At 31.5% G+C, this 27,996-nt stretch overlaps 1 protein-coding gene across 1 annotated transcript; it reads left to right on the top strand.

Annotated features, from left to right (window-relative positions):
- The first annotated feature begins 57 nt into the window (after nt 1-57).
- Nucleotides 58-27,888, top strand: LOC114391671 (probable leucine-rich repeat receptor-like protein kinase At5g63930). Its single transcript, XM_028352649.1, has 3 exons — nt 58-568; nt 26,324-26,786; nt 27,879-27,888. Exons 1-3 carry the CDS (start codon nt 58-60, stop codon nt 27,886-27,888), a joined length of 984 nt encoding a protein of 327 aa, XP_028208450.1.
- The last annotated feature ends 108 nt before the right edge of the window (nt 27,889-27,996 follow it).

The following is a 27,996-nucleotide window of genomic DNA, read 5'->3' as shown; positions in this document are numbered from 1 at the left end:
CCAAACTTGTGAGTTGTCTTTCAATTACTACATGAGATGGTAAATTTATAATTAATCATGCCACAACAAAATGATGTTATGACAAGCCTCAGTGCCACAACAAAACCTACAGAAGTTCAATCACCATCAGTTACAAAGGCTGTTCTGCCTACAGGAATAGCAGTTTTGGTCAAGAAGATTGAGTGGGAAGAGAGGAGCAGCAAGGTTGCGTCAGAATTTATAATAAGACTGGGAAATGCAAGGCACAAGAATTTAGTCAGATTGTTGGGGTTTTGCCACAACCCGCATCTATTCTATCTTTTGTATGATTACTTGCCTAATGGGAACTTGGCTGAGAAAATGGAAATGAAATGGGATTGGGCTGCAAAATTCAGAACAGTAGTTGGAATTGCTAGAGGACTTTGCTTCCTTCACCATGAATGTTACCCAACTATACCTCATGGTGACAAAAAGGCCAGCAACATTGTATTTGATGAAAATATGGAACCCCATTTGGTAGAATTTGGGTTCAAGCAAGTATTGAGGTGGAGCAAAGGCTCATCACCCACCACAAATAAGTGGGAAACAGGTATGACAAACAAGTGTGTGCAATATACATATGCATCAATTGATACATCATTCAATTATTGAATTTAATTAGAATGTACTATGTATTAGTATATTTGGTAAGACTATTGCTTTTTATAAAGTTAGAATAATTTCTAATTATGTTGACAGTATACAACTTTAAGCTATAAATTAGGTTTCCTTCCCTGTAATATAAACAAAACGAATCTGTATCACACATCACACATAATATACAAAGTGATTCATTTGTCTTCATTTAACATTTTAATCTTTTGGAATATATTTGGTTACATTATATCCAAGTCATCTATAGTAGCCAGAGCACATACCTCTATTGTTACTCTTAGAGAACTTTATATATTTCGCATATACCTTTTGTCCCTCATCTGAATGCATTAATGATCAAGCATCTCAATTATTAGTTTAATGGGTTAATTACTACAGTATTACTACTAATTAGGAACACTCTGACTGACTTCATCGGTACTTAATTGCAGGCTAGAGTTGACTCCAAAACAGCATTCCTCTATCTTAACTTCAAAAAAATAGTATAGAAGTTCAGAGAACTTTCAATGCTTCACATATGTATATGGAATATAAGAGGCGGCTAATCACTCTTTAACATATTTTTTTATTATTAGTTAGTATTTATTAAATAAAAAGGAAGCTTTACAAAAAAAACTAAAGATTATGTCTAAATGATTTGTAATAAGGGACAAAGAACTCAAAAGCATTTGCATTGAACAATAATACTCAATTAGTAAATGACTTAACAAAGAAAGGAGAATTTGAGTGCCCCAATTAGTAAATGATTTAACCAATACTGTTGCTTCTTGAATCACCGACACTACTGTTATTTATTTCAAGCCATTATTATCGTTCAGCCATTGTTTAGTTTTGTCAGTAGATACTACCATTAATTTAAGATGATTTGGAAGTGAAGTCTTCTTTGATTTGTTTGGTGAAGTTTCGTTTCTTTCATTTATGATTTTTCTCCATCAATTTTCATCTCATTGAATTAATAAATCCTGTAGATGAACGTCTTAAACATTTTCGATCTCCTGGTTTTGTTCCCTTCCCCCTTAATTAGTTGTTGAATTTCTCCTATTATTATAAGTACCTTTCTATTTTCATATCATATACTTTCCAAAATTGTAATCTTAGATTAAGACCACTATCCACTTCATTAGAAAATGAACGGGGATGTTAAAAGTTGTACAAGACTTTCTTCCTCGTCATAGGCTATAATTTAAAAATGTGCACAGATTCATGTAGAATCAATAAAATGCTTCTTAATTACAAGAGAGAAAAGTGGTAAAAGATAACGTCAAACAAGCTGAGGAAGCTAAGCCCAAAAATTGAGCATCATTGAACTAGAGACATAAACAGAAGCAATCACATGACTTCTCAGGTCAAGCAACAAACCAAAACCAAAATCAATGGAGCATAGAAGATGTGCCCTAAGCAAACGTTACGATGAATATGGGGACTTACCGGTACGATGACCTAAGGCGCACAGTAGATACATTTCCTCGAGGTCACGACAGGCGCGAGCTCCACTGCACGGAACGGATGTTGGCGAGGGACCGCGAGGTTTGAGGGAGACCTCGAGGTTTGAGGGAGAGAGGGGTTTGAGGGAGAGCGAGGTTTGAGGGAGAGAGGGGTTTGAGGGAGAGCGAGGTTTGAGGGACAGCGAGCTTTGAGGGAGAGAGGGGTTTGAGGGAGAGCTCGAGGTTGAGGGAGAGAGGGGTTAGACCTAGGCAAAACAATGGTGGAGGCAACAAAGGTTGAGGGAGAGAGGGGTTACGAGTTTAATTCGAGGCCAGGTGAGGAACAACGACGGGCTTACCGTATGACCGTCGTTGTCTTATAATAACAACTCATTCTAAGTCGGTTATTCGTAACCACCTTAGAACGTGCGACTTAAAAAATAAAATTTTTCCCCTTAATTACAAAATTGTCACCGTGCCTTATACTAAGGCGGTTTTGCACAACCGTCGTAGGTCTCGTGACTTAAATAATTGCTTTTGTAGTAGTGCCACTTCCTTGGATAGTGGGTAACTTCTTTGGGCAACCTCAATTTAGTGTTCAATATGACGAAGAAAGATACATTAAAATCAGAAGAGTCATTACTATAATTTATTGAGGAAAATTATAGAAAAACCTTTAAAAAAGAATGACTTTGAAACCAAATTTGGGATTTGGGACTCAATTACACATAAAAATAATATTAGCACCCTAACGTGTGCCATAAAACTGTTATCTCTAATTAAATAATGTTTAAATTTGAATAACTTTAAAATTATTTATTTTACTCCTAAAAAAGAAAAAAAATATTTTTGAATTTTTTATTGCTATTATAGTAATTTTTAACATGAGAAATTTTATTATTAGAAAGAAATTTATTGTGAAAAAGAGGATTATTATTATCTTTTATCATTCTACTTTATATCTCTATCTCTCCGTGCAATGGAGAACCATAATTACATAATTCTTTTTGTAAAATATATTTTTATTGATATTTTTATCATTATTTTAGTTTATTTTATTTTAAAATTTAATGATAATCAAATCAGAATTACATCCAAAATGATTATGATTAACTTTTAAATAGCTTTCACAATAAGTAAATTAGAAGTATTGCAAAGATTTCTTATTATATTTTTAATTTTTAACTTAAAAGCCTTGGTTATAATTAAATATTCAAAGTGATTATTATTAGCTTTTAAATAGTTTTCACAATAACTAAACTAAAAGTGCATCCAAAGTGGCTGAAAAAAAGTTATTATTATTATTATTATTATTATTATTATTATTATTATTATTATAGAAAAAGGAAACATCTTAAAAAATTTCCATTGCTTTAGATTTTCTTTCTTTTTTTCTACTTCTTAGTATTCTCTGGCGCACATAGGTCTTGATAACAAAAATAGGCTTAATTAAACCTTTGATATTATATTCTGAATAGATGAAAAACATTTTTTCCACATCGTTATCATTTGATCTTCATACAATCATATTCAACACAACCATCACCTATGTAGATTAATTGACGGTAAAAGAATTTATTAAAATTTTGCAACCTCCGTTAGTGTCAACAATTGTTTTCCTTAAGGCAACAAGTGACATATTCTCATTTATTGTGATAACTTTAGACCAATAGGGCATTCAAACACTTCTCACCCGAAATCCTTGATGTTATTCTTAGTCCCATCATTCACACATCCGTTGCAACCCAAGACACTTTTGCTTTAACCCAACCATAACAAAATTTAATTGAACCAAATACATGTTCTTTAATTTACTCAACTTCTTTCCATACCATTTTCCACCAATTTGTTAGACTCATAAACATTTGTAAATATTGAGGATCAACCTCATCCATACTTGAATACCTCTACAGTAGAGCCTATCTCATGAACCCAACCAAATAAGCCTGAGTTTACAGCAGAGCTTGACTTACCTAACGAAGAACTCGGTCCTTTTAGTGAGGACGAAGATGAAGTTCTAGATATCATATAACAATATTTTATCATATAGTGTTGTATGTCAAGGAAGGATGATCACTTAAACCTTTATTTATAATGAGCAAATAGCATCAATATTTATTACATAGAATCAATCTAATAATAAGTAATAAGGACTAAATCACTAACAACTATATACATAATCATAAATAACAAAATAATATCTAATCTTAATATGATACTTTTTTTGGCATAATGATGATTTATCACACATTCATTAAATTAAAGAGAAAAAATTATACATTGTTCACACTTTTATCCAATCATAACATGCATTATACGTTTTTGGGTTAGCCAATCATAACATATATGATGTGGCCTAATTAACATGTATGTTAAGTTTATGATATCATAACAACATTATTTTGATTCTCTTTGAGCAAAATGAAAGGGTTGGCAAATGGGTTTGTTGATATGTCCAAATGTTTGGACATGAGAAAAGTGTTGGGCCTATATTGTACATTCTTTGCAAAATACATGGTGTATTATAAGGTCCATTTACAAGAAAATTACAAATTTTCAAAAAAGGCAATAAATGATATTGCGGCTAAAATATACACTAAGGGAATCATGGATTTGATTGAGTGACTAGAAAATAACGATGTGAACTCACCTACCATGATGAACGATCATGATTTGGTTTATGATAGCTTAAAGAGCGTGGTCCGTTATTTGTGTGTGTGTGTTACAAAATTACATTAGACATTTCCACATGTTACAAGATTCTTCCATTACAATATCAAAGATGTAGTCACTTATGAATGTTTGTTTCACGAATTTTATTATATTCCTAGGAATAATATTCATGGGATGATATTCCTGTCAAAGATATTGATGGGAATTGAAGATGGAAAAACATTTACAATGTGGATGTCCAGGAATGAGTTATGCCTTAGAATATTATTTTTAGATTATCTTTAAACAAACATGAAAAAATATATTCTTATCTCACATTCTTAAAAATCTAATAAGATTCCCTAAAACAAATGCTCCTTTAGATATTTTTCTAACAAAAGGAAAAAAGAAAATATATAGTGTAGATTTGTTTGGGTCACAAATGATTTCTTTTACGTGAAATAAAAAAATATAATGAGACATTTTTATACTGACTAGTGCAATAGTGTTGGTGTAGTATTTTACATGTTAGATTCATCTTGTCAAGAAATATTAACGTTTTTATTTTTTTGAAGAGAGAAACATTAAGGTTTAAACTTTCTGTTATTGATCCTTTTGTTACAAATATTTTTACGCCACTGCATTAGACATTTCCACTTGTTATTACAAAAATCTTCCGTTACAATATGAGATGTAGTCACTTAGTTTTTTTTTTTTTCCGATACAAACCCACTTATATATTTTTGTAACAAAAGGACAGAAAGAAAATATATAGTTTAGATTTCTAAGGGTCACAAATGATTTTTTTTTCATGAAATAAAACAATGAGATACATTTATAACGACTAGTGCTAGTGCTAGTGCTAGTGCTTTACAATAGTTAGATTCCTCTTGTCAAGCTATATAGGCATTATGTGTATTAAGATAGTTCCTAACGTAAGCTGCAGTGTACTAGTGCTAGTCCTGAATTATATTTGTTTTTAAAATATTTATTTTTAGTTTCAATAGTGGTGAATTCCTGCCTTTTCTCTTTTTGATTATGCAGAGTATCGAAAAGTGCTAAGAGAGAGAGAGATTAATCAATTGGCATTAATAGTTGTTGTTGTTGATAACATTGTATTCTTTTCGATTCGATGCGGACAGTAGATATAAAATAGATAGCTAGAAAAGTAAAAAAGTGATTTGTATGTGTAAAACAATGACTAGATGAATATTGTCGATTAAAGATTGCATGGAACGAAGAATTCAGTACCCACGTGGCCACAAGTCAATGAATTAGGGTCCATGCACTTGCAAATCATTGACCTCAGTGCTTTCCTAGGTGAAGATGAGTTGTTAAAATAATTAACTTTAATTTCCATACTTTCACCTTTATGGCACATAATAATTTCCACACTTTGTTTCCATGTTACCACTGAAAGCTTGATTCGGAATAAATTTTAAAAAAGAAATAGAAAGTGCATAAAAAATACTTCTACATTTTTTTAAAAATAGTGTGTTTATTTCAATTTTCTTAAAATCAGAATATAAAATTTAATTTTAAACTTTTCTCCAGTAGTTTTAAAAAAATTCAATTATAATTAGCTTTTCATATAAAAGTATTTTTTTATAATTATAAACTGAATAAAAAATAGTTTTTGTTTTAGTAAGTTCTTTAAAACATAAAGATTTTAACATATTTTTAAATTAAATTTACGAGTCCTAATTTGTTCGAGAAAATAGAACCTATTTGGGGCGGTGGGATAACAAAGAGAAACAATAAAAATTAGAAAACTGGAATTGCAAATTGTTTTTCTCTTGTTTTGCTTTTAATTTTTCAGAGGTGGTTGGATTTGAATGAAGTTTTGGGTTTTTCTGTTTTGGGAGACTAATTGGTGTGGTAGGTAATTATATAATTGTTTAAGCTCGGTGATGATCCTAGAAACTATGTTCCTTCGCTGCTCATGTTCAGCTTGTCGGGGTTCCCTTCTTCTTTGCTCTTACTTTGATATAGAGAGAAGAAAATGCCCATGCGGAGAACTGTTCAACCCGTTGTAAGTAATATTAAGAAATTACCGATAGTTGATAAAGATTATTCATTCAAGACAAATTCATCCTTCCTGTCAAGTAATATAGTTAAGAATTAAGATTAAAGAGTTAATATCACAAGGAAATGAGACAAATGCAAATTATTACCAATTTAAATTATTTGAAAAGAATGATAAAGTGTAAAGTATTAAATTTACATCATATTTATATTTATAGCCATTTTACATGTTTTAATACATTAACCGGTAAAACAGTATGAAAATATAATCTATTTGTAAGTATGATGTGAAAAAAGCTTAAATGCACACATCAACTAATAAAGTATCAAATTTATAGGTGTGAATGTATCAATATAGGATTTTGATGATGTCAAAGTAGAATCAAACAAAGATTGCTTCAACAAACATTCAAAGGTTAACCATTGCTTTAAGATTAATATAAGGTTGCTTCAACAAACATTCAAAGGTTAAACATTGCTTCAAGATTAATTTAAGGTTAACCAAACAAGATAAAAAAAATAGATAAGGCCTCAAACAATTTCATTGGTTGATCAAACTTTTGCCTCAAAACACATTTTCTCCAACATCCAAGGCTCTGGTAATTGATTACCAGACACTGCAATCGATTACCAGAAGACAATTTTGAAAATCAGCTTTTAAAAAGGGTTTTGAATTTAAATTTGAATCATGTAATCGATTACCAGATGTTTGTAATCGATTACCAGCAATGACACTCCAAAAAACACTTTGAAAAGTCATGACCCTTCAAAATATAAATTGTGTAATCGATTACCAGAAACTTATAATCGATTACCAATGAGAAGTTTCACAAAAAGCTTTTTGAAAAGACACATCTCTTCAAACCATTTTGAAAAGGCACAATGGGCCTATATATATGTGTGTCTGACTTTGAAAAGAAAAAAAGAGAGATATTCTACGAGAACTTAATTGTCAAATGCTCTCTCAACAACTCTTGGGTAAACACTTACAAATCTATTGAGAATTCATCCAAGAACTTCAATTTGTATTATCATCTCTAAAAGAGAAAAATTCCTCTAGGATCTTCAATTTGTATCATCTACTCTAAAGGAGAGAAATCTTTTTATACATCTCAAAAACTCAGTTGTAATCAAGAGACTCATTGTCTCTTGAATAGTGAGAATTATAATCAAGAGACTAGTTGTCTCTTGGAGAATCTTGAACACAAGGGTGAGGGATCCCAAGGTGTGTTCAAAGTCGGTAAAGGATTTACAGAGATAGTGGAAAAATCTCAAGTGAATTGCTTGAGGACTGGACGTAGGCACGGGAAGTGGCCGAACGAGTATAAATCGAGTTTGCAATTCTCTCTTCCCTTATCTTATTTATTTTATTGCAATCAATTTTATCTTGCAAGTTTAAAGAACATTATTAAATTGATTTTTGCTTCTTCGTTTGCATTCTGAGCCTATCATTTAAAAAGGGGATTAAAAATTTGTTAATGGAAAAGTTTGAAACTTAATTCACCCCCTTTCTTAAGTTATTGAGGCCACTTGTCCAACAAGTGGTATCAGAGTAGATTTCTTGTTTAAAGTTTAAAAACTTCAAGAATAATTATGGCCTCATCTAACTTTTCATTTCCTGAGGAAAATTCTATTAATAGGCCTCTTGTTTTTAATGGCGAGGGTTATCACTATTGGAAAACCCGAATGCAGATCTTTATAGAAGCCATAAATTTAAATATGTGGGAAGCCATTGAAATTGGTCCCTTCATTCCTACAATGGTAGTGGGAAATGCAACTATAAAAAAACCTAGAGAAGAATGGGATGATGATGAAAGAAGAAGGGTTCAATATAATTTAAAAGCCAAAAATAAAATTACTTATGCATTAGGCATGAATGAATATTTTAGAGTCTCAAATTGTAAAAATGCAAAATAAATGTGGGATATACTACAAGTAACCCATGAAGGCACAACTGATGTCAAGAGATCTAGAATAAACACTCTCACACATTAATATGAACTCTTTAGAATGAATCAAAATGAGACCATACAAGATATGCAAAAGAGATTTACACATATAGTTAATCATCTTGCATCATTGGGAAAAATATTTCCTAATGAAGATCTCATTAACAAAGTGCTGAGATGTTTAAGCAGGCAATGACAATAAAAAGTAACAGTAATTGTAGAATCAAGAGATCTTACAAACATGTCTCTTACAACTCTTTTTGGAAAGCTTCAGGAATATGAAATGAAACTTATGAGACTCCATTAACATGAAGAGAATGACAAAAAGAATAAAGGAATTGCACTTAGAGCCTCATCATCTTCTATTCAAGAAGAAAGTGACAAAGAAGACTTGAATGAAATAGAAGAAGATGATGATTTTAGATTTTTTTTGAAGAGATTCAATAAATTTATGAGAAACAAAGGAAATCAAAGGAGATCAAATATCAATCTAAATAAGAAAGGAAAAAATTCCTCCTTAGCCCCAAAATGCTATGAATGCGATCAACCTGGGCACTTGAGATTTGATTGTCTTGTCTTTAAAAGAAGAATGGAAAAATCTGACAAGAGAAATTTCAAAGAAAAGAAAGCATACATCACTTGAGAAGATAATGACATGGATTCTTCAAGTGATTCAGAAAATGAAATCATAAATCTAGGTCTCATGGCCAAAGACTATGAAAGCAGAGAAGAGGTAATGTCATCTAACTATGACTTATCTATTTCTTTTGATGAACTCCAAGATGCATTCAATGATTTGCGTAAAGAATCTATCAAACTTGCCAAATTAGTTTCATATTCTAAGAAAACTATTTCAAGTTCAGAAAAGGAAATTTTGAAATTGAATATGGAGTTAGAAAATCTTAAATCTGAAGTTAAAATTTTAAAATTAGCAGATAAAAATCAATCTTCTACAAAATGCTTAATACAAGAAAACAATAAACCATTTCATTCATGTGAATGTTGTGATAAATTCAAAGAAGAAATTGAAGATTTAAAAATTGCTCTTGCTAAATTTACTCTTGGTAAAAATAATTTAGATATTATATTTGGCAAACAAAGATGTGTTTTTGATAAAGCTGGATTAAGATATAATTCTGAAAATCAACAAAAGATGCATAAAAATTTCTTTGCCTCCACTCAAAAGGCTGGTTCTCCCTTGTTAACAGAATGATCATAGTGCATCAATATGTTATATTAGAAAGAATGGTAGTACCATTGGAAAAATGGTATGAGTTCCAAAAGGATCCTTACTCAAAACTAACATACAAGGACCCAAGAAAATTTGGGTACCAAAATCAAAATATGATTATATGAATGATGGACTCCTTGAAGCAAAGTTGATACATTGATAGCAGTTGCTCTAAACACATGGCGAGAGATGCATCAAAGTTTATTCATATTTCTCCCAAAAATAGTAAACATGTGATCTATGAAGACAACAACAAAGGTAAAATTCTTAGAGTTGGAAAAATAGGTACGAATCCCTCTACCTCCACAAAAAATATTGATGGTCTTAAGCATAGTTTATTAAGTATTTATCAATTATGTGATAAAGGCCTTTTGGTATCATTTGATTCTCATATATTCCAACAAGCGGTAACATTTTCTTTTGGGCCAAGAAATGGTACTTTGAACTGTATGGCATGCTACTCTTTTAATTCATTATAAATTGCTGAATGTTATTCTCCTCTCTGCTCATGATTTGTTTTTTATGTTGACAAAGGGGGAGAGATAAATAAAAGATAAGATAATAATAAGGGGAATTATCTATTCTTTATGAGATAACTTTTTATATATGAAATCTATGAAATCTTCAACTGTTTCATATAAGCAATCATTACAAAATCAAGAGAGAGTAAACGATCCAAATAGATATTCTTTTTACTCCTAACCTACAGATGGTTGTTATCATAAAAAAAGGGGAGAATGTAAATCATGCAGGTTTCAGGTTTTGATGATGCCAAAAAGAATTTACTTGATAATGATTCTCATAATCAAAAAGCAGGAGAATGTGAATCATGAAGGTTTTAATGGTGCTAAAAAGAATTTGTTTGATAATGATTGTCATCATCAAAAAGGGGGAGAATGTGAATGTATGAATACAGGGTTTTGACGATGCCAAAGTATAATCAAACAAGGAATGCTTCAAAAAACATTCAAAGGTTAAGCATTGCATCAATATTAATTCAAGGTCAAGCAAACAAGATCAAGATAAAGATAAGGCGTCAAACAATCTCATTGGTTGATCAAAATTTTTCCTCAAAACACATTTTCTCCAACATCCAAGGCCCTGGTAATTGATTACCTTACCAGAAGACAATTTTGAAAATCAACTTTTAAAAAGGGTTTTGAATTTGAATTTTGAATCATGTAATCGATTACCAGATGTTTGTAATCAATTACCAGCAATGACACTTCAAAAAATATTTTAAAAAGTCATGACCCTTCAAAATATAAACTGTGTAATCGATTATCAGTGAGAAGTTTCAGAAAAAGCTTTTTGAAAAGATACATCTCTTCAAACCATTTTGGAAAGACACGATGGACCTATATATATGTGTGTCTGACTTCGAAAAGAAAAGGAGAGAGATATTCTAAGAGAACTTAATTGCTAAATGCTCTCTCAATAAATCTTGGACAAATACTTGCAAATCTATTGAGAATTCATCCAAGAACTTCAATTTGTATTATCATCTCTAAAAGAGAGAAATTCCTCTAGGATCCTCAATTTGTATCATCTACTCTAAAGGAGAGAAATATTTCTATTCATCTCAAAAATTCAGTTGTAATCAAGAGACTGATTGCCTCTTGAATTGTGAGAATTGTAATCAAGAGACTGGTCGTCTTTTGGAGAATCTTGAACATAAGGGCGAGGGATCCCAAGGCGTGTTCAAAGTCTGTAAAAGATTTACAGAGATAGTGAAAAATCTCAAGTAGGTTGCTTGAGGACTGGACGTATGCACTAAAAGTGGTCAAACGAGTATAAATTGAGTTTGTAATTCTCCCTTTCCTTATCTTATTTATTTTATTACAATCAATTTTATCTTGTACGTTTAAAGAACATTATTAAATTGATTGTTGCTTCTTCTTCTTTTGCATTCTGAGCCTATCATTTAAAAGGGGGGGTTAAATGTTTGTTAGTGGAAAAGTTTGAAACTTAATTCACCCCCACTTGTCCAACAATAGGAATTGTGATTATTTTTTATCCGTAGGAATTAAATATAATACTAAGAAATTTATAACACTTACGCATCCTATCCAATCAAATGAGTTAGACCCCTTTATATATAAATCGTGATTTAAGTTTAAGGATATGGTAAAGGTCATTGGTCATCATGAAAACCCTTATTTTCAATGAAATCAATTGATTATATTGGGGGTGAGTAGACTCACCCAACTCGATCCAAAATTGAAAAAATCGAAAGAAAAAAGTGCATTTTGGGTCAATTGGGGGGTAAGTAGGTATGTCGGGTGGCAAATGCAAGTTGGGATGGGCTAACATGATTGGGTTCAAATTGCGTTTTTAGAATTGGCAATAACCAAACTCGACCATGTTTATATGTTGAACACAAACTTTGGCCCTTTTGTGTTTGGTCTCAAAGCCCAACTACCTTGATACAACATAGACAATTAACCCTACCATAGTAACATTCTCAAGTCTCCACCTATCTCAGTCTCTCACTTTCCCTCTCTCACCAAACCTCATCTTCATGTGTTGCTCCGCCACCACTTCTCTTCTTGTGCTTGCACCACTTCGTCTCCACCTCCACTTGTGTCGCTCTGGCTCCAATAAGGACTAAGTCGCATGAATTTTTGTCACAAAACACAACTATTGTATGTTTATACCTACACCAATCTACCCACCTAAACCAAGATTTGCTTAAACTGAGACGTGACCAAATCAAAGGTCTTCTTGGTCTGAAATAGGACTGTGAAATGCAACCAACGGGTTAGATCCAGATGAGTTTTTTGGCCCGAACTTGACTAACCTGACCCTATGCACACCCCTAGATTATACTAGTCAATTAGGGATTGATAGTGCGATGAAATGACTTAGCTTCCCTTGCTTAAGGAATTAATGTTAGAATAATTTGTGGGTTGATGATAACATAGATTTAACTGAATTTAAATAGTTGGTAATTCATGTTAGATTAATCTAATGAAGTTAAACCACGACAATTGCATTCCTTTGTGACAAACCTATTTTTTATGTGCAAACCAAGTGTTCATCGAAATTCTAAACTAGTTTTCTTAAACTTTCTTAATTTTTACACTTGTCTTTTATTTTATTAACTTAAACTTTGTACTATACTAAATTTATCGTTATTACCTAAGTATTCACAAGACCTTGTGGAGATAATACTTATTTATCACTACGTTACCTGAGCCATTTGATACTCTTGACAAAATCTCAACAAAGCTAAAAGTGATAGAAGAATGAAAACTAACCTAACCAAAATGCACAAAGATAATATAAAATGCAATACATCAATGCACTTTAATGTGATTCATGTTTTGAGACTTGTTAAACAAAAGGTAAAATATGAATCCACTGATTTTCTTGGTTCTTGGACTTTTATTGTAGGAAAATGAGCAATAGTGAAAAGGTTCAAATTGTGTGTAACATTTCTTCATATTTGTTCCTACAAGCCGTCTAGGGACCTTGGCTAGTTAAAACTTCTATGCGATGTATGAAGATGATCCTAACATACTACAAAAGTCTTGTATGTATTGGAACAAGGAGGGAGTTTCTACGATATCTCGAGTATCTTGCGGAGTGAGTGATATTAATCTCACCATAGTCTTCTAATGAAAATCTTGGGTGTATGTAGGGTGATCGAGGATGACCCGATGCTTTTCCTTCCAGTGTTCTTTATAGCTGAGACTCAACCTATTTACCTTTATACAGATCAATTGTGGTATAATCCGGTACGTTGTATTAAAAACTGCAAGTAACTTGACATGAAGTATCTCAATAAAGTCTATCAGGCTGATCAATGTTTTAGATTTTTGTTTTGGCTAAAATATGTTTTTTATTTTTATAAAATTAAAAATTAAAAGTGTTCATATTTCATTTTTGTAAAATTTTTAATATATTTTTTATTTTTGTAAAATTGAAATGTGTTAAATTTTAATTTGGAGTTAAATTCGAATAAATCTAAATCTACTATTGTAAATTTTTATATTGATTATATATATAATTAATATAAATGTAATGCTTTGTACACATCAATAACGTTATGTATATAATTATCAGATGTAAAGATGACATTTAACCTTTGTAAGAAAATTATATTGATAAGTTTGGATATATGAATCTTGTTCTAAAAGAAAAAGTTATATTTTAATTTTATGAGGATACAAACTTTATTAAATATTTTGCAGGAATAAAATTTAAATATTTCAAATTTTATGAGATGAAGATAAAAAATATATTTTTAATTATTTTTTTTTTACATTGCAGAAACTATGATTGACTTAGTGTGAAGTAATTTTGTAAATTTATTTAGACTGATCAAGTTGTCTAGTGTGGTACAATACTATTTGTTTAATTATACATGTGGCGGCAGGCTACACATGCCCCTGAGTACTATGAAAATATTTGATGTTCAAATTGCTCAATCTCATCACACTACCCAATATACATGTACAAAGAGACAACGTACGCATGCATGAAGTGTCGGCCACATATTAGGGACGGGTGGAGGTTAGGGTCTATGAGGATAATAGTCATTATAAGATAATTTTTTTATATGTATTTGATAAAAAAGATTTTGTTCCCAAAAAAAGGTGTTGTCACCATAAATAATTTTTTTTAAAATAATGTAAAAAATTATAATTAAGATATAAAAAAGATAATAAATTAATACTAATTTTATTATTTTATTGTATTGATTCTATATATAATACTAAACACATACATGAAGTCAATGAGAAACATAGATAGTGACATTGTAATTTGGGAAAGATTATAAATAATTTTGATTTTTTAATTATAAAATTATATATTTGATAAAATTTATAGTATTTTTCTTATGTAATGATATAATATATTATTTCCCTGCTGTTAAAAAAAATATTATTTTGTTATCTCCACCAAACAAAAATTTTCTGTATCCGTCCCGACACATATGATGTACAAGCTGGGAAGAGTCCTTTTAATCCACTTATTACAAACCAAAATTAAGCACACAATATAGTTAGAGCACAACTCAAGCAATGTATTTGTAATTTGTGGAACACGTATGCTATGCTCACCAAACTAAAGCCATACAACTTCTACCCTCATTTCAAGCCTCGTATTAAGCTAACACACATTACGCATTGCTTGCATAAGACCGTGAAAAGTGGATTCTTCATGATTTGCCTTTTGTTTTTGTTAGCTTTTGCCATCGCGGATTACGCTGTCATTGTGGTAGTGGAATTATTGCTTTCCAGTTTTGCCATCAAAAGAAGAGATACACTTTTTTAGAAGGTTATATATATATATATATATATATATATATATATATATATATATATATATATATATATATATATATATATATATATGTGTGTGTGTGTGTGTGTGTTTTCTTATTCCAATTATGTAACGCAATCGCGATGCATACACACCAAGTGTGCTTGTCATGTACCCCAAACTTTTTGGACTTTTCTTTTCTCATGAATTTTTATTTGTTTATTTATTTATTTATTTTTTCTCTCTTTTGTCTGGTATACCAACCTCCATAAAACCCTTTTCTTGTCCGCAATGAATCGGGGTTCCAGCTCCTTTCCATTATCTATTGGTTTACCATTCTCCATCATCTAACAGTCATTTTACCTCACGAGTTTGCCTCTTCAAATTAACTTTGAGACATGCGCTTGTTCTATATTTTTCTTTTTATAATAGTCATAATAAAATGTAAACCTAAATTCTGTAATAAAAAGCATTTAACTTAGTGAATTATGTAATATTAGTATTATCTACTCCTCATCAAAACAAAAAATGTACTATATATCTGTTTTGGAACACCACATATTTTGTGTACTCTTGTTTTCTAGAAGTGCTTAAAAAAGTTATAATATATTTTTTTTGTATTTCTTCTGTTACATTACTTTTTATAATTTTTTTCTTGTTGATCTTTGTTTTTTTATATTTTTTCTTGAAAAATATTAATAGATAAAAATTACCTACAGTCGGATTTTTTTCCCAGAGATAAAAACATTAAAGGTTAAAAATGTAATTTTAATCTTTCGTCGTATTTTTTTTTATTTTAATTTGATAAATTAAGTTTTATAAATTTTATTATGATATGTGGAATGTCTTTGTTAGATCAAGTTGGATTATTTGTTAATTTAATTTACCATACAAACTTAATTAATTTAGCGGCATGTGACAAATTATAAGTGATGCCATATTAGGTAGGCATTTGTTATTTCATTATCTAAATTTAACCGTTAATGCAAAAAACTGATAGAATAATCAATTTAATTAACAGAAATACTTTTTAATGAATAAAAATAAAATAAAATTTAAACTTATAGGAGACTAAACATGATGAGAGACAAAAATGTATTTTAATGAAAATAAAGAAACACCCATGACCCAACAAATGGGTCCAAGACTTTTGTGGGTTTTGTTATGTGCATGCAAGTGATTGTGAAGCGGAAATATAAATAGATAAAAATTACTTACAGTCCCTTTGATTTTGTTTTTCTTTTGTTTTCCAATCAAGACAGCAAGAAAGATTAAAGAAACACTAAAGAAATGGGTACCAGTTCCTAAAAAAAAGAAAAAAAAAAGAAATGGGTATGAAACTTTTGCGTTTTTTTTTTCTGTGAAACTGACACTGCCACTTTTGTGTTTGACCACCATAACGTTTAGGAATTAATATATAGTCCATATATTATTTAGTTAATTAATCAGTGAAATAATGTATTAACGATGTTCAGTTATATGTAAATATTATTATAAGAAAAAGTTATATGTAAATATTCTTATATACTTTGGTTAGATTTTTGGTGAATATGTTCAGATTTTCATAAATAAGATGACATTCGCAGACTTTTATTTATAAAAACAATATTTGAAAAGTTATTTATTAAATTTATTTTGATTTTTAAACAAGACTATTTGTTTGCGAAGTTATAAAAAAACTTATCAATTTGATTTAAATTTCACTTTATAATTATAAACATGCATATAAAAAATCTGTCCTATTTGAAAATAAATTATTTTTTAATTTGAGTTAATTCGACTTACATGAAATTGACTTTTATTAATTATATTAATTTCACACGCGCGCACAAATAATAAGTGTTTTGTCAGCCAATTCTTTACATTTCTTAAATATAGGTGCAAAACACAAAGTCATATTTTTTTATTTTTATTTTATTTTTATATATGTTCAAGTCAGAAAATGTTGATATGATGTTATCCACAAAATTAACATATTAGTGGATTATTTTTAATATATTGTCTACGCAATGATTTGGTTTGTCTAGTTATTTAATTATTTAATTAAGTCTAAAACAAGGTAGAGATCTCTGTTATGCCCCAGCCATATTCTGCTGTTCCGGATCCTAGTGGACTGGAATATCCTAATTAACATGTCTAGTTTTCAACTTAGCCACATTACCAAGTCAAAAATCCACAAATACGTTCAATTTATATTCTGAAATTTACCCAGCAATCCATATTTAACTGTTTTTCCTGTTAATGACATGTTATAGCTGAGTAGGCAGATAGTTTTTTTATTTTATTATTATTAAATGTATAAATCAGTTGACTTAACAATGTGGATCAATTAACACAAGTTATTTCAACTTAATAATTTCATGTCCGAGTTCTAAATTAATTTTGATAAAAACAGTAAAAATTAAGTTGGTGGCAACAATCATGATTATAGTGAGCATCGATAAGGCTAGTGATGATGATAATTGTGATGACAATCATTACATAAATTACAACATAAATTTAATTTTCTATTTGGTACTCCCTCCCTCCTAATTAAAAGATTATTTTCAAAAGTTTGTTTATTTCTTTTTATAAGTTCATTTTTTAATTTTTAGATGTATTAATTATTTTTTTAGATACTCTTACTTAATTATTCTATTTTTAAACATTAATAAAAAAACAAGTAAGTGACTAGAGAAAGAGAATAAAATGATAATTTTGAAATGATAGTATAAATAATTGATAAATTTAATGTGATAACTATTTTTTCTATTAAGAAACGTGAATGAGTTGAAAAAATGATGGAATGAGTAAATATTTTAGAGATTTTATAATCAAATAAAGTTTTAATTTAAATTTAAAATGTTTTAATTTTAATTTAATAGTTAAGATTAATTATTTTCATTCTCACAATTCTTGTATGAAACATGATATATATATATATATATATATGGTGAAAGGAGTCTGTTGATACATTTAAGTAATTAAACATTTTACAATTAGTAAACTAAATTTATTGTTATAACTGATGACCACAAGCTAGTCCGTAAATAGATATGGTGGTTTTTTTCGTAAATATACTATCTCTCTCCTGTTTTTTTTTTTTCAATCTACACTACTTTGTAATTTAATTTCAAATCTACACTGCTTTGGACTTTGTGTTTGAAATGGATGCACAATCTACACTAGTTCCATGAATAACTTTGTGCTTTTGTATGAAGGTGAATACACTCTCTTTCCTTTATGTTTTTTTTTTTAATTTAAAATATTATAAAATAAATATTATATTATATAATTTTTTAATTGGTTTTAAAATTACTTATTTATTAAATTAAATTTTATAATTTTGTTTTTTTTTATATTTTTTAAAGAAAAATATACAGATATAGAAAAATAAAAAAATTGGATAAAATTAGAGTATAATTTTTTAGTTACGTTGTATGTACTTCTGTAGTTAAATTTATATGTTGTTGATATTTTTTTATGTTCGTTAATTAAAAAAAATAAGAAAATTAGTTAGTCGTATTAAAACAAACTAAAAAACACAGTAAAAAAACAATTGATACATCTATCAACAATAGACATAAAATTTCAAAGAGTAGTAATTGAGATGATAGTCGAAAATAATGAAACATATTAAAAAATACAATTATAGCACAAACATGACAAAACTAATGATGACCTGAAATATGTTGTGCAGGATATATGTCTTCCGAGTGTTGTCAATGTCGACTGCGATATATCCCTGGTATTTGATGGATGATAACTGCTAAATATGAGTTATTTTTTAATAAAAATATATTGAAAATATCTTTAAAAATATTTAATTAGCAGTTATTTTTTGCTTAAATGATATGAATGGATATTTTTATTTTTATTATCTATCACTTGGAGATATGAAAAGAAAAGCAAAACAAATCCAAAAGATTTCAAAAATATAAATAAGGAAGATTTTTTGGTACCAGGTCCAAGTCCACGGCAGCAGCGACTATAAGAAGGGAGTCAAGCCACTGAGTCTCATAGCACTTTCACTACTCCCTAAAGCTAGAGAACTCTTCCTCTCTTTTTTGTTATTATTTCTTTACTTCACCCCCTCTCATTGTAAAATCATCAATGATCATGAGTGGCTAAACCCCTACTTAAGGCCTCGTAGGCCTAAAAAAATTTCGACCATCATTTACCACAATGGTCACATTGCAGACGACCCAGTTTGTGGATCGGTGTACACATCTGCAAACCCAATATTTATTTACGTCAGTTGTTCTATCACGTTTACACAATTTATTAAAAAAATTAACAATCGTCTTCCTACTCGAGCAACTGAAAAAGTTGCTCAATTGTTATTTCGTGTCCCTATTTCATTTAATCAGGGTCAGACACATTATATTTCAGCACAACTACAAGACAATAACGATCTTAGAGGTGCGATGGAAACAATTCTTCAGAATCCACAATTGAATTCCACCTAATTCTATGATGTTACTAACCTTATTCTTCAACCATAACCATCATCATCACAACCCTAATGTTCACAACAACAACTACCGCCTCCGCAAACAATTACCCTATAATAACCTAGACTTCAATAATCTAGTATCTTCATACAACAACCTTGAAATACAAGACCCCTTTGACATTTATACTTCATACACACAACTATTATCCGAAAATCCATATTTTTTTTATGCACAACAAACCTCCTTTGACCAACAAAACCATCCTTCATATCCCTTTACGCCCCCTTCACAACAACCACGCAAACATCAAACCGAAATGAACATCCCATCGCTAACGGTGACACCCTCTACCCCTCACATATATACTAACAAAGGAATAAAAATTCAAATATTAATTAAAAGTATTTTTTACATTTTTAAATACAAGCCTTTCAAAGGGATAAAAAGCTCACATTCACTTTCTTCTACATCATATTCAAACTTGTCCAAATAAATAATAAAGTCATCTCGGTTCAAACAAGACCGTCTAAGACTTCATACAATTAATATAAAACCCTATACCCCAATGCCACATCCTATCAGAGCGTTATGTCTCGACGTCCTTCAGCACAAGGTTCCTTAAAGCAATTCACCTAGTCATCTGCTCCCCCGAATACAAAGTTCAAGATCATCATAGGATCCAAACACAAACAACACATGGGGAGTGAGTTATCATATTCCTAACTAATAGAGAAACAAGAAAACTAGATATACATATCATATAACTCAAATAAAGCTTACTTACACGTAATTCATGTAATTTCACCACTTTGTCATTCAAAGTTCACTTTTCATCCATCAATCACATTACACAAGAATCACACGCTCTGATTAAGACATAATAACACATCAATTTTATAATAAATAATTAGCAAGCGCATGAGGCAGTTATGCTAAGACTCAAGCCTATATGCAATGTGGTACCATGTCAGTGAAAAACCACCCTGGGGCGCTTAGGAGTACATAACAAGACACACCACACAATGAGTTTGTCAGGTCACTCTCACTAAGTAAGATCATAGGGAGACCGGTCAGGGTCACGATGTTTTGCGAGAATGCTCCAACCATATGGGATCAACATAGGCTTAAAGAAGCACTCAAACCCGGTGACCCCCAAGGCGTACACTCCGAAGAGTCCGTCAGGGCCTCTCCCTCCTGATTTAGGTCCAGCCCCTAAAATCATTTTAGCACACAGACACTGCTCGTGAATTATACAATACTCACGACCTCACACTCGTGTTTTAAACACGTACAACATATTGCGCTACAATTTAACACTGGTTCCTAAATAGGAAACCTACACTTTCTCTTTAACACTGCGAATTTACACTTTTCTCAAGATAACACTGGTCGGGTTATTGTACAATTCACAGCTTACAACACAAATAATGTCACATCAAGAGTTAATCACACACTTATTCACAATTTCACATCTCATAATGTCACAATCCACCATCACATGTTTTCACGTATCTCACAATTCAACACCTGTTCTACTTTACACTTTTACTCAATCTCAATAACAAAATTATAATCTCAAGACAACATATTATTCCACAATTCATCACATATTTGATTTATAAGCACTGCTCATGAATTATACAATACTCACGACCTCACACTCGTGTTTCAAACACGTTTAACACATTGTGCTACAATTTAACACTGGTTCCTGAATAGGAAACCTACACTTTCTCTTAAACACTGCGCATCAACGCTTTTATCAAGATAACACTGGTCGGCTTATTGTATAATTCATAGTTCACAATATAATTATTGTCACATCAAGTGTGAAACACACACACTTATTCACAATTAAATATCATGCCCACAATTTAACATCTCATAATATCACATCAACCATCTCATTTTTACATGTATCTCGCAAATTGACACATTCAACTTTGTACTACTCAATCTTCACAATAATATTATAATACCATTATAATAACTTATTACACCTTATAACTTATATACACATCACATAATAATAATATTTGCATGATACAAAACATATATATGTATATGTATATAGTAAATTAAACTACATTATTTTTAATCAAAGAATTTCTATAACAATTAATTTAATATTACATCGAAAGAAATTACCACTAGGCATTAACCTTACCATTTTCTTTAATTTATTATTCTAGTATTACAATAATTATATACACATAACATGCTGATCATCGTTGTAGAAAAATTAGAACAAGATAATAATTTGTATAAAATAAGTCATTAAATAATATTATTTAAAATATAATTTACGTTAATAAAAATAGATTAATTTTTCTAAGGAGTTCACACTAAACACAAGAACACATCAATTTCACAACAATTTCTCATTGGAACATCAACTGATTCATCAAACATATATAATTCACTGTAATAATTATAAGGATAAAATGAAAATTGCAAAAACACCCAAAAACTCATTCCAATTGATATCTCTAAGGATCCCTACACATGTTCTCACTAATCCTCAATTGTGAATAACTCATCCCTTACCTCTAAGCGGGCTCACATGTCTTCAGACAGCGATAGCAGCATCTCTAGCGATTCCCTGAGTTTTCTCCAATTTTTTCCTCTAACTGCTCCAATAGAATTCTCAAACGTTAGAGAGACAAGGAAGGAATTGAAGCCTCTACTTGTACTGTCTTGGTGCGGTTCCTTTTTCTCTCTCCTTTAATATTATCTCACAAATCCCAATGATGAAGATGTGCGGAACTGAACCGTGAACCACATATCAAAATTTCATGAAAATCCAACAGTTAGTGAAACCAGGATCGTAGTTTTACTGAGACCATCTTGGGTTTCTGTGGGAAAGGAAAAAGTTACGATGCGAAAGGTATTTCTCTCAGCTCAAACATGTTGGACATTTTAGTGTAATTGATCTCTTTATTATGTTAAAATAAGAGTGCACGCTTGTTTTAATGTAATAACGAGATGTTCGGTTTAGGCAAAGGTTGGAAGTTACATGGAAGTTACTAAAACTTCCATCAACGGTTGGAAGTTACATGGAAGTTACAAAAACTTCCATCAACGGTTGGAAGTTACATGGAAGTTACTAAAACTTCCATCAACGGCAGTTTTTAAAATAGAAAAAACTTCCATCAACCGCCAAAAACCACCTGTTCTTTGATTATAAATAATCATTCTGGTTCAGAAAGCAGTAAGGTGTGACAAAACATACAAGACCAAAACAAAACTCTTGAATTATAATCTTCTGATTTTATCCGATTGAACAATTTTGGTTGAACCCCGAAATTTGATTCAATCTGAAAGTGTTATACACGACTTCAGATTTATCCAAGTATTATCTCGATTTTCAAAATTAACCAACAAAAGATTGAATCAAATCTTTTGAGATGACGAACGATAGTTCGAAGATGACAAGCAAGTTTGCGAAGTTGGACAAGTTTGAAGGGCAGGATTTCAGAAGATGGCAGAAGAAGATGCACTTTCTCTTGACAACATTGAATGTGGTGTATGTGCTGAGTACACCGATGCCGGTGTATATGGAAGACGAAACTTTGGATCAAACAAGGAAGCGTTCGAAATGGGAGAACGACGATTACATTTGTCGTGGACACATTCTGAACGGTATGTCTGACTCTCTCTTTGATATTTATCAAAATGTTGAGTCTGCTAAGGAATTATGGGACTCTCTTGAATCCAAGTATATGGCAGAAGATGCCTCAAGTAACAAATTCTTAGTTAGTAATTTCTTTAATTACAAAATGATTGATTCGAGGCCTGTTATGGAGCAATATAATGAACTGCTGCGGATTTTGGGTCAGTTTACTCAACATGATTTGAAAATGGATGAATCCATTGCAGTTTCATCTATAATTGATAAACTGCCTTCTTCTTGGAAAGACTTCAAGCATACCTTGAAACATAAGAAGGAAGAGTTGACTCTGGTTCAACTCGGTAGTCATTTCATGATTGAGGAGTCGCTGAGGGCTCAGGAAATTGACAAAGTCAATGATAAAACCGTAGCAGGTTCCTCTTCCGTTAATATGGTAGAGGAAAGTGGAACAGTTAAGCAAAATTACAATGCTAAAGGTAACAAACGAAAATTTCAAGGAAATAAGAACAAAGGTCCAAACAAACAGACAAAATTGTCATGTTGGAAGTGTGGGAAACCTGGTCATTTAAAGAGTGATTGCCGGGTGTTCAAAGGAAAGAACAAGGCTGGTCCAAGTGGGTCTAATGATCCTGAAAAGCAACAAGGTCAGATTGTAGTGAATAATTTTAATTCGAATACGAATTCAAATTATGTATCACTAATATCTGATGCATTCTATGTGCAGGATGATGACGTTGCTTGGTGGTTTGATTCGGGAGAAACAAGCCATGTGTGCAAAGATCGTCGTTGGTTCAAGGAATTTAGACCAATCGATGATGGCTCTATTGTGAAGATGGGCAATGTTGCAACTGAACCAATCCTAGGATTAGGATGTGTGAATTTAGTTTTTACTTCCGGAAAAAGTTTGTATTTGGATAATGTCTTATTTGTACCTGGTATTCGTAAGAACTTATTGTCTGGTATGGTTTTAAATAATTGTGGTTTCAAACAAGTACTTGAAAGTGACAAGTACATCTTGTCAAGACATGGTTCGTTTGTTGGATTTGGTTATCGTTGTAATGGAATGTTTAAATTAAACATTGATGTTCCTTTTGTTCATGAATCTGTTTGTATGGCCTCGTGTAGTTCTATAACTAATATGACAAAATCAGAAATTTGGCATGCTAGATTAGGACATGTTCATTACAAAAGATTAAAAGATATGTCAAAAACAAGTATGATTCCTCCTTTTGATATGAACATTGAAAAATGAAAAACTTGCATGTTGACCAAGATCACTAGGAAACCTTTTAAGGGTGTTAAAAGTGAGACTAAAGTCTTAGACCTTATTCATAGTGATTTGTGTGATTTGCATGCTACTCCATCATTAGGTCATAAAAAATATCTTGTTACTTTTATTGATGATGCATCAAGGTATTGTTATGTATATTTATTAAATACAAAAGATGAAGCTCTTGATAAATTTAAAATTTATAAGAAAGAGGTAGAACTTCATCAAAATGGGCTAATCAAAACTCTTCATACGGATAGGGGAGGTGAGTATTATGATCCGGTTTATTTTCAATCTACTGGAATAATACATCAAACTACAGCTCCCTATACACCACAACAGAATGGTGTAGCCGAAAGGAAGAATAGAACCTTGAAAGAAATGGTGAATTCCATGTTATCCTATTCGGGTTTAAGTGAAGGATTTTGGGGTGAGGCTATGTTGACAGCCTGTTACTTGTTGAACCGAATTCCTAACAAAAGGAATAAGGTTACCCCATATGAACTTTGGCACAAAAAGACACCAAATTTGAGTTATCTCAAAATTTGGGGATGTAGGGCTGTAGTCAGGCTTACAGAACCTAAAAGGAAAACCATAGGTGAAAGAGGTATAGATTGCATATTTATTGGATATGCTGAATATTCTAAAGCATATAGATTCTATGTGCTAGAATCTAATGATTATGTTGCTGTGAACTCGGTTATAGAGTCACGAGATGCTATCTTTGATGAACAAAGGTTTACATCTATACCTAGGCCAAAGGACATGAATTCCATGTCGAAAGTCTCAGTTAATATTGAGGATATACCTTCAACTAGTACTGAAACTAGAAAGAGTACGAGAGTAAGAAAGGCTAAGTCATTTGGTGATGACTTTCAACTCTATTTGGTTGAAGGGTCAAGGAATGATATTGAATTTCAATATCAATATTGCCTTAATGTTGAGGAAGACCCAAAGACTTTTAGTGAAGCAATGGCTTCAAGGGATGCTGTATTCTGGAAAGAAGCAATCCAAAGTGAGATGGATTCCATCATGCAAAATAATACCTTGAAATTGGTTGACTTACCTCCTGGATGTAAGCCATTAGGATGTAAGATGATCTTTAGGAGAAAGATGAAAGTGGATGGTACTGTTGACAAGTACAAAGCCAGATTGGTTATCCAAGGCTTTAGGCAAAAGGAGGGTATTGATTTTTTCGATACATATGCTCCTGTTGCTAGGATATCCACTATTAGACTGTTGTTAGCACTTGCTGCTATCCACAATCTGATGATTCACCAAATGGATGTGAAAACTGCATTCTTAAATGGTGAATTGGATGAAGAGATATACATGAAACAACCTAAAGGGTTTGTTATGCCAGGAAATGAAAATAAGGTGTGTAAACTGATGAAATCTCTTTATGGCTTGAAACAAGCGCCTAAGCAATGGCATCAAAAATTTGATGAGGTTGTGTTGTCTAGTGGTTTTGTTATAAACCAAGCAGATAAATGTCTATACAGCAAGTTTGATACTCATGGCAAAGGAGTTATCATTTGTCTGTATGTAGACGACATGTTGATCTTTGGTACCGACCAAGATCAAGTTGATGAAACTAAGGCATTTTTGTCTTCTAAGTTTGATATGAAAGATATGGGGGAGGCGGATGTGATCTTAGGAATAAAGATCAAACGTGGAAACAATGGTATATCCATCTCTCAATCACATTATATTGAGAAGATATTGGAGAAATTTAATTTTAAAGATTGTTCTCCGGTAAGTACTCCCATTGATCCTAACCTGAAGCTATTACCTAATAAAGGTGTAGCAGTGTCTCAACTTGAATACTCAAGGGCGATAGGATCCCTCATGTATGCAATGATTAGTACTAGGCCTGATATAGCTTATGCTGTTGCTAAACTCAGTAGGTTTACAAGTAATCCTAGTTCTCATCATTGGCAAGCTATGAATAGAGTATTCAAATACTTAAAGGGAACCATTGATTATGGTTTGACATATACTGGATTTCCTTCGGTTATTGAAGGTTATTCTGATGCAAGTTGGATAACCAATATGGAGGATTATTCATCCACAAGTGGTTGGGTATTCCTCCTTGGAGGAGGTGCTATCTCTTGGGCATCCAAGAAACAGACCTGCATTACAAATTCAACAATGGAATCTGAATTTGTAGCTTTAGCAACAGCTAGTAAAGAAGCTGAGTGGCTAAGAAATCTGATCTATGAGATTCCATTGTGGCCCAAACCTATACCTCCCATGTCTATCAGGTGTGATAGTCAGGCAACTTTGGCTAAGGCATATAGTCAAGTGTATAATGGGAAGTCTAGACACTTGGGTGTTAGACACAACATGGTTCGGGAGTTAATCATGCATGGTGTGATATCAGTGGAGTTTGTGAGAACTCAGCATAATTTGGCCGATCATTTAACCAAAGGGTTAAGTAGAGATCTCGTGAAAAGGTCGGCTGTGGGATTAGGATTAAAGTCCATCTGAAATCTCTTATGTTAAGATACCCAATTCCCATCTAATATGACATTAGGTGCTGAATTCAATGTGGAAAGCTTAACATGTAGAGATTGGAACACATCATCGAAAGTATCCCAAAAGGAATGTGTTCGGTTCTGTAAGTTAAGGAGGTTGAAGTATAACTTCTCAATGGTTCTTTTGAAAAATTGCATTTACAGGTGCAAGAAAGAAAAGGACTACCTATATAAGCATGAAGTTTAGCCGCTTCAAGAAGCTGGGACTTGGCTTTGATATGCTTATGAAGGATAGGGACACAGGCTAGTAAAACTAGTGTCGAGCAAGAGTAATGTTATAAACTATTGTGCAGATTATCTTCATGTATTCATTATGAATAGAAAGGGTTCAATCCTTAGTGACACCCTGATATTCGAATATTTGAAACGTATAATTTGCTAAGATGAAATTCAATCGTCACGATATTTCATCTATGCAGTACTTTGTGGTATGTTATGACTTTGGTGATTTGATCGGTAATTACACTAAAATGGGGGAGGTTTGTTGGACATTTTAGTGTAATTGATCTCTTTATTATGTTAAAATAAGAGTGCACGCTTATTTTAATGTAATAACGAGATGTTCGGTTTAGGCAAAGGTTGGAAGTTACATGGAAGTTACTAAAACTTCCATCAACGGTTGGAAGTTACATGGAAGTTACTAAAACTTCCATCAACGGTTGGAAGTTACATGGAAGTTACAAAAACTTCCATCAACGGTTGGAAGTTACATGGAAGTTACTAAAACTTCCATCAACGGCAATTTTTAAAATAGAAAAAACTTCCATCAACCGCCAAAAACCACCTGTTCTTTGATTATAAATAATCATTCTGGTTCAGAAAGCAGTAAGGTGTGACAAAACATACAAGACCAAAACAAAACTCTTGAATTATAATCTTCTGATTTTATCCGATTGAACAATTTTGGTTGAACCCCGAAATTTGATTCAATCTGAAA

Source organism: Glycine soja, chromosome 17 (genome assembly GCF_004193775.1).
Source record: "Glycine soja cultivar W05 chromosome 17, ASM419377v2, whole genome shotgun sequence".
Taxonomy (NCBI): domain Eukaryota; kingdom Viridiplantae; phylum Streptophyta; class Magnoliopsida; order Fabales; family Fabaceae; genus Glycine; species Glycine soja.
The sequence above is the reverse complement of the archived record's forward strand: the minus strand, read 5'-3'. Positions and strand labels throughout refer to the sequence as shown.

Excerpts from the sequence above, each read along its gene's own strand:
- LOC114391671 (XM_028352649.1), top strand. The coding sequence starts at position 58 with ATGCCACAACAAAATGATGTTATGACAAGCCTCAGTGCCACAACAAAA. Across the intron at positions 569-26,323 it reads CACAAATAAGTGGGAAACAG|GTGTAGCAGTGTCTCAACTT; the intron begins GTATGACAAACA and ends TACCTAATAAAG.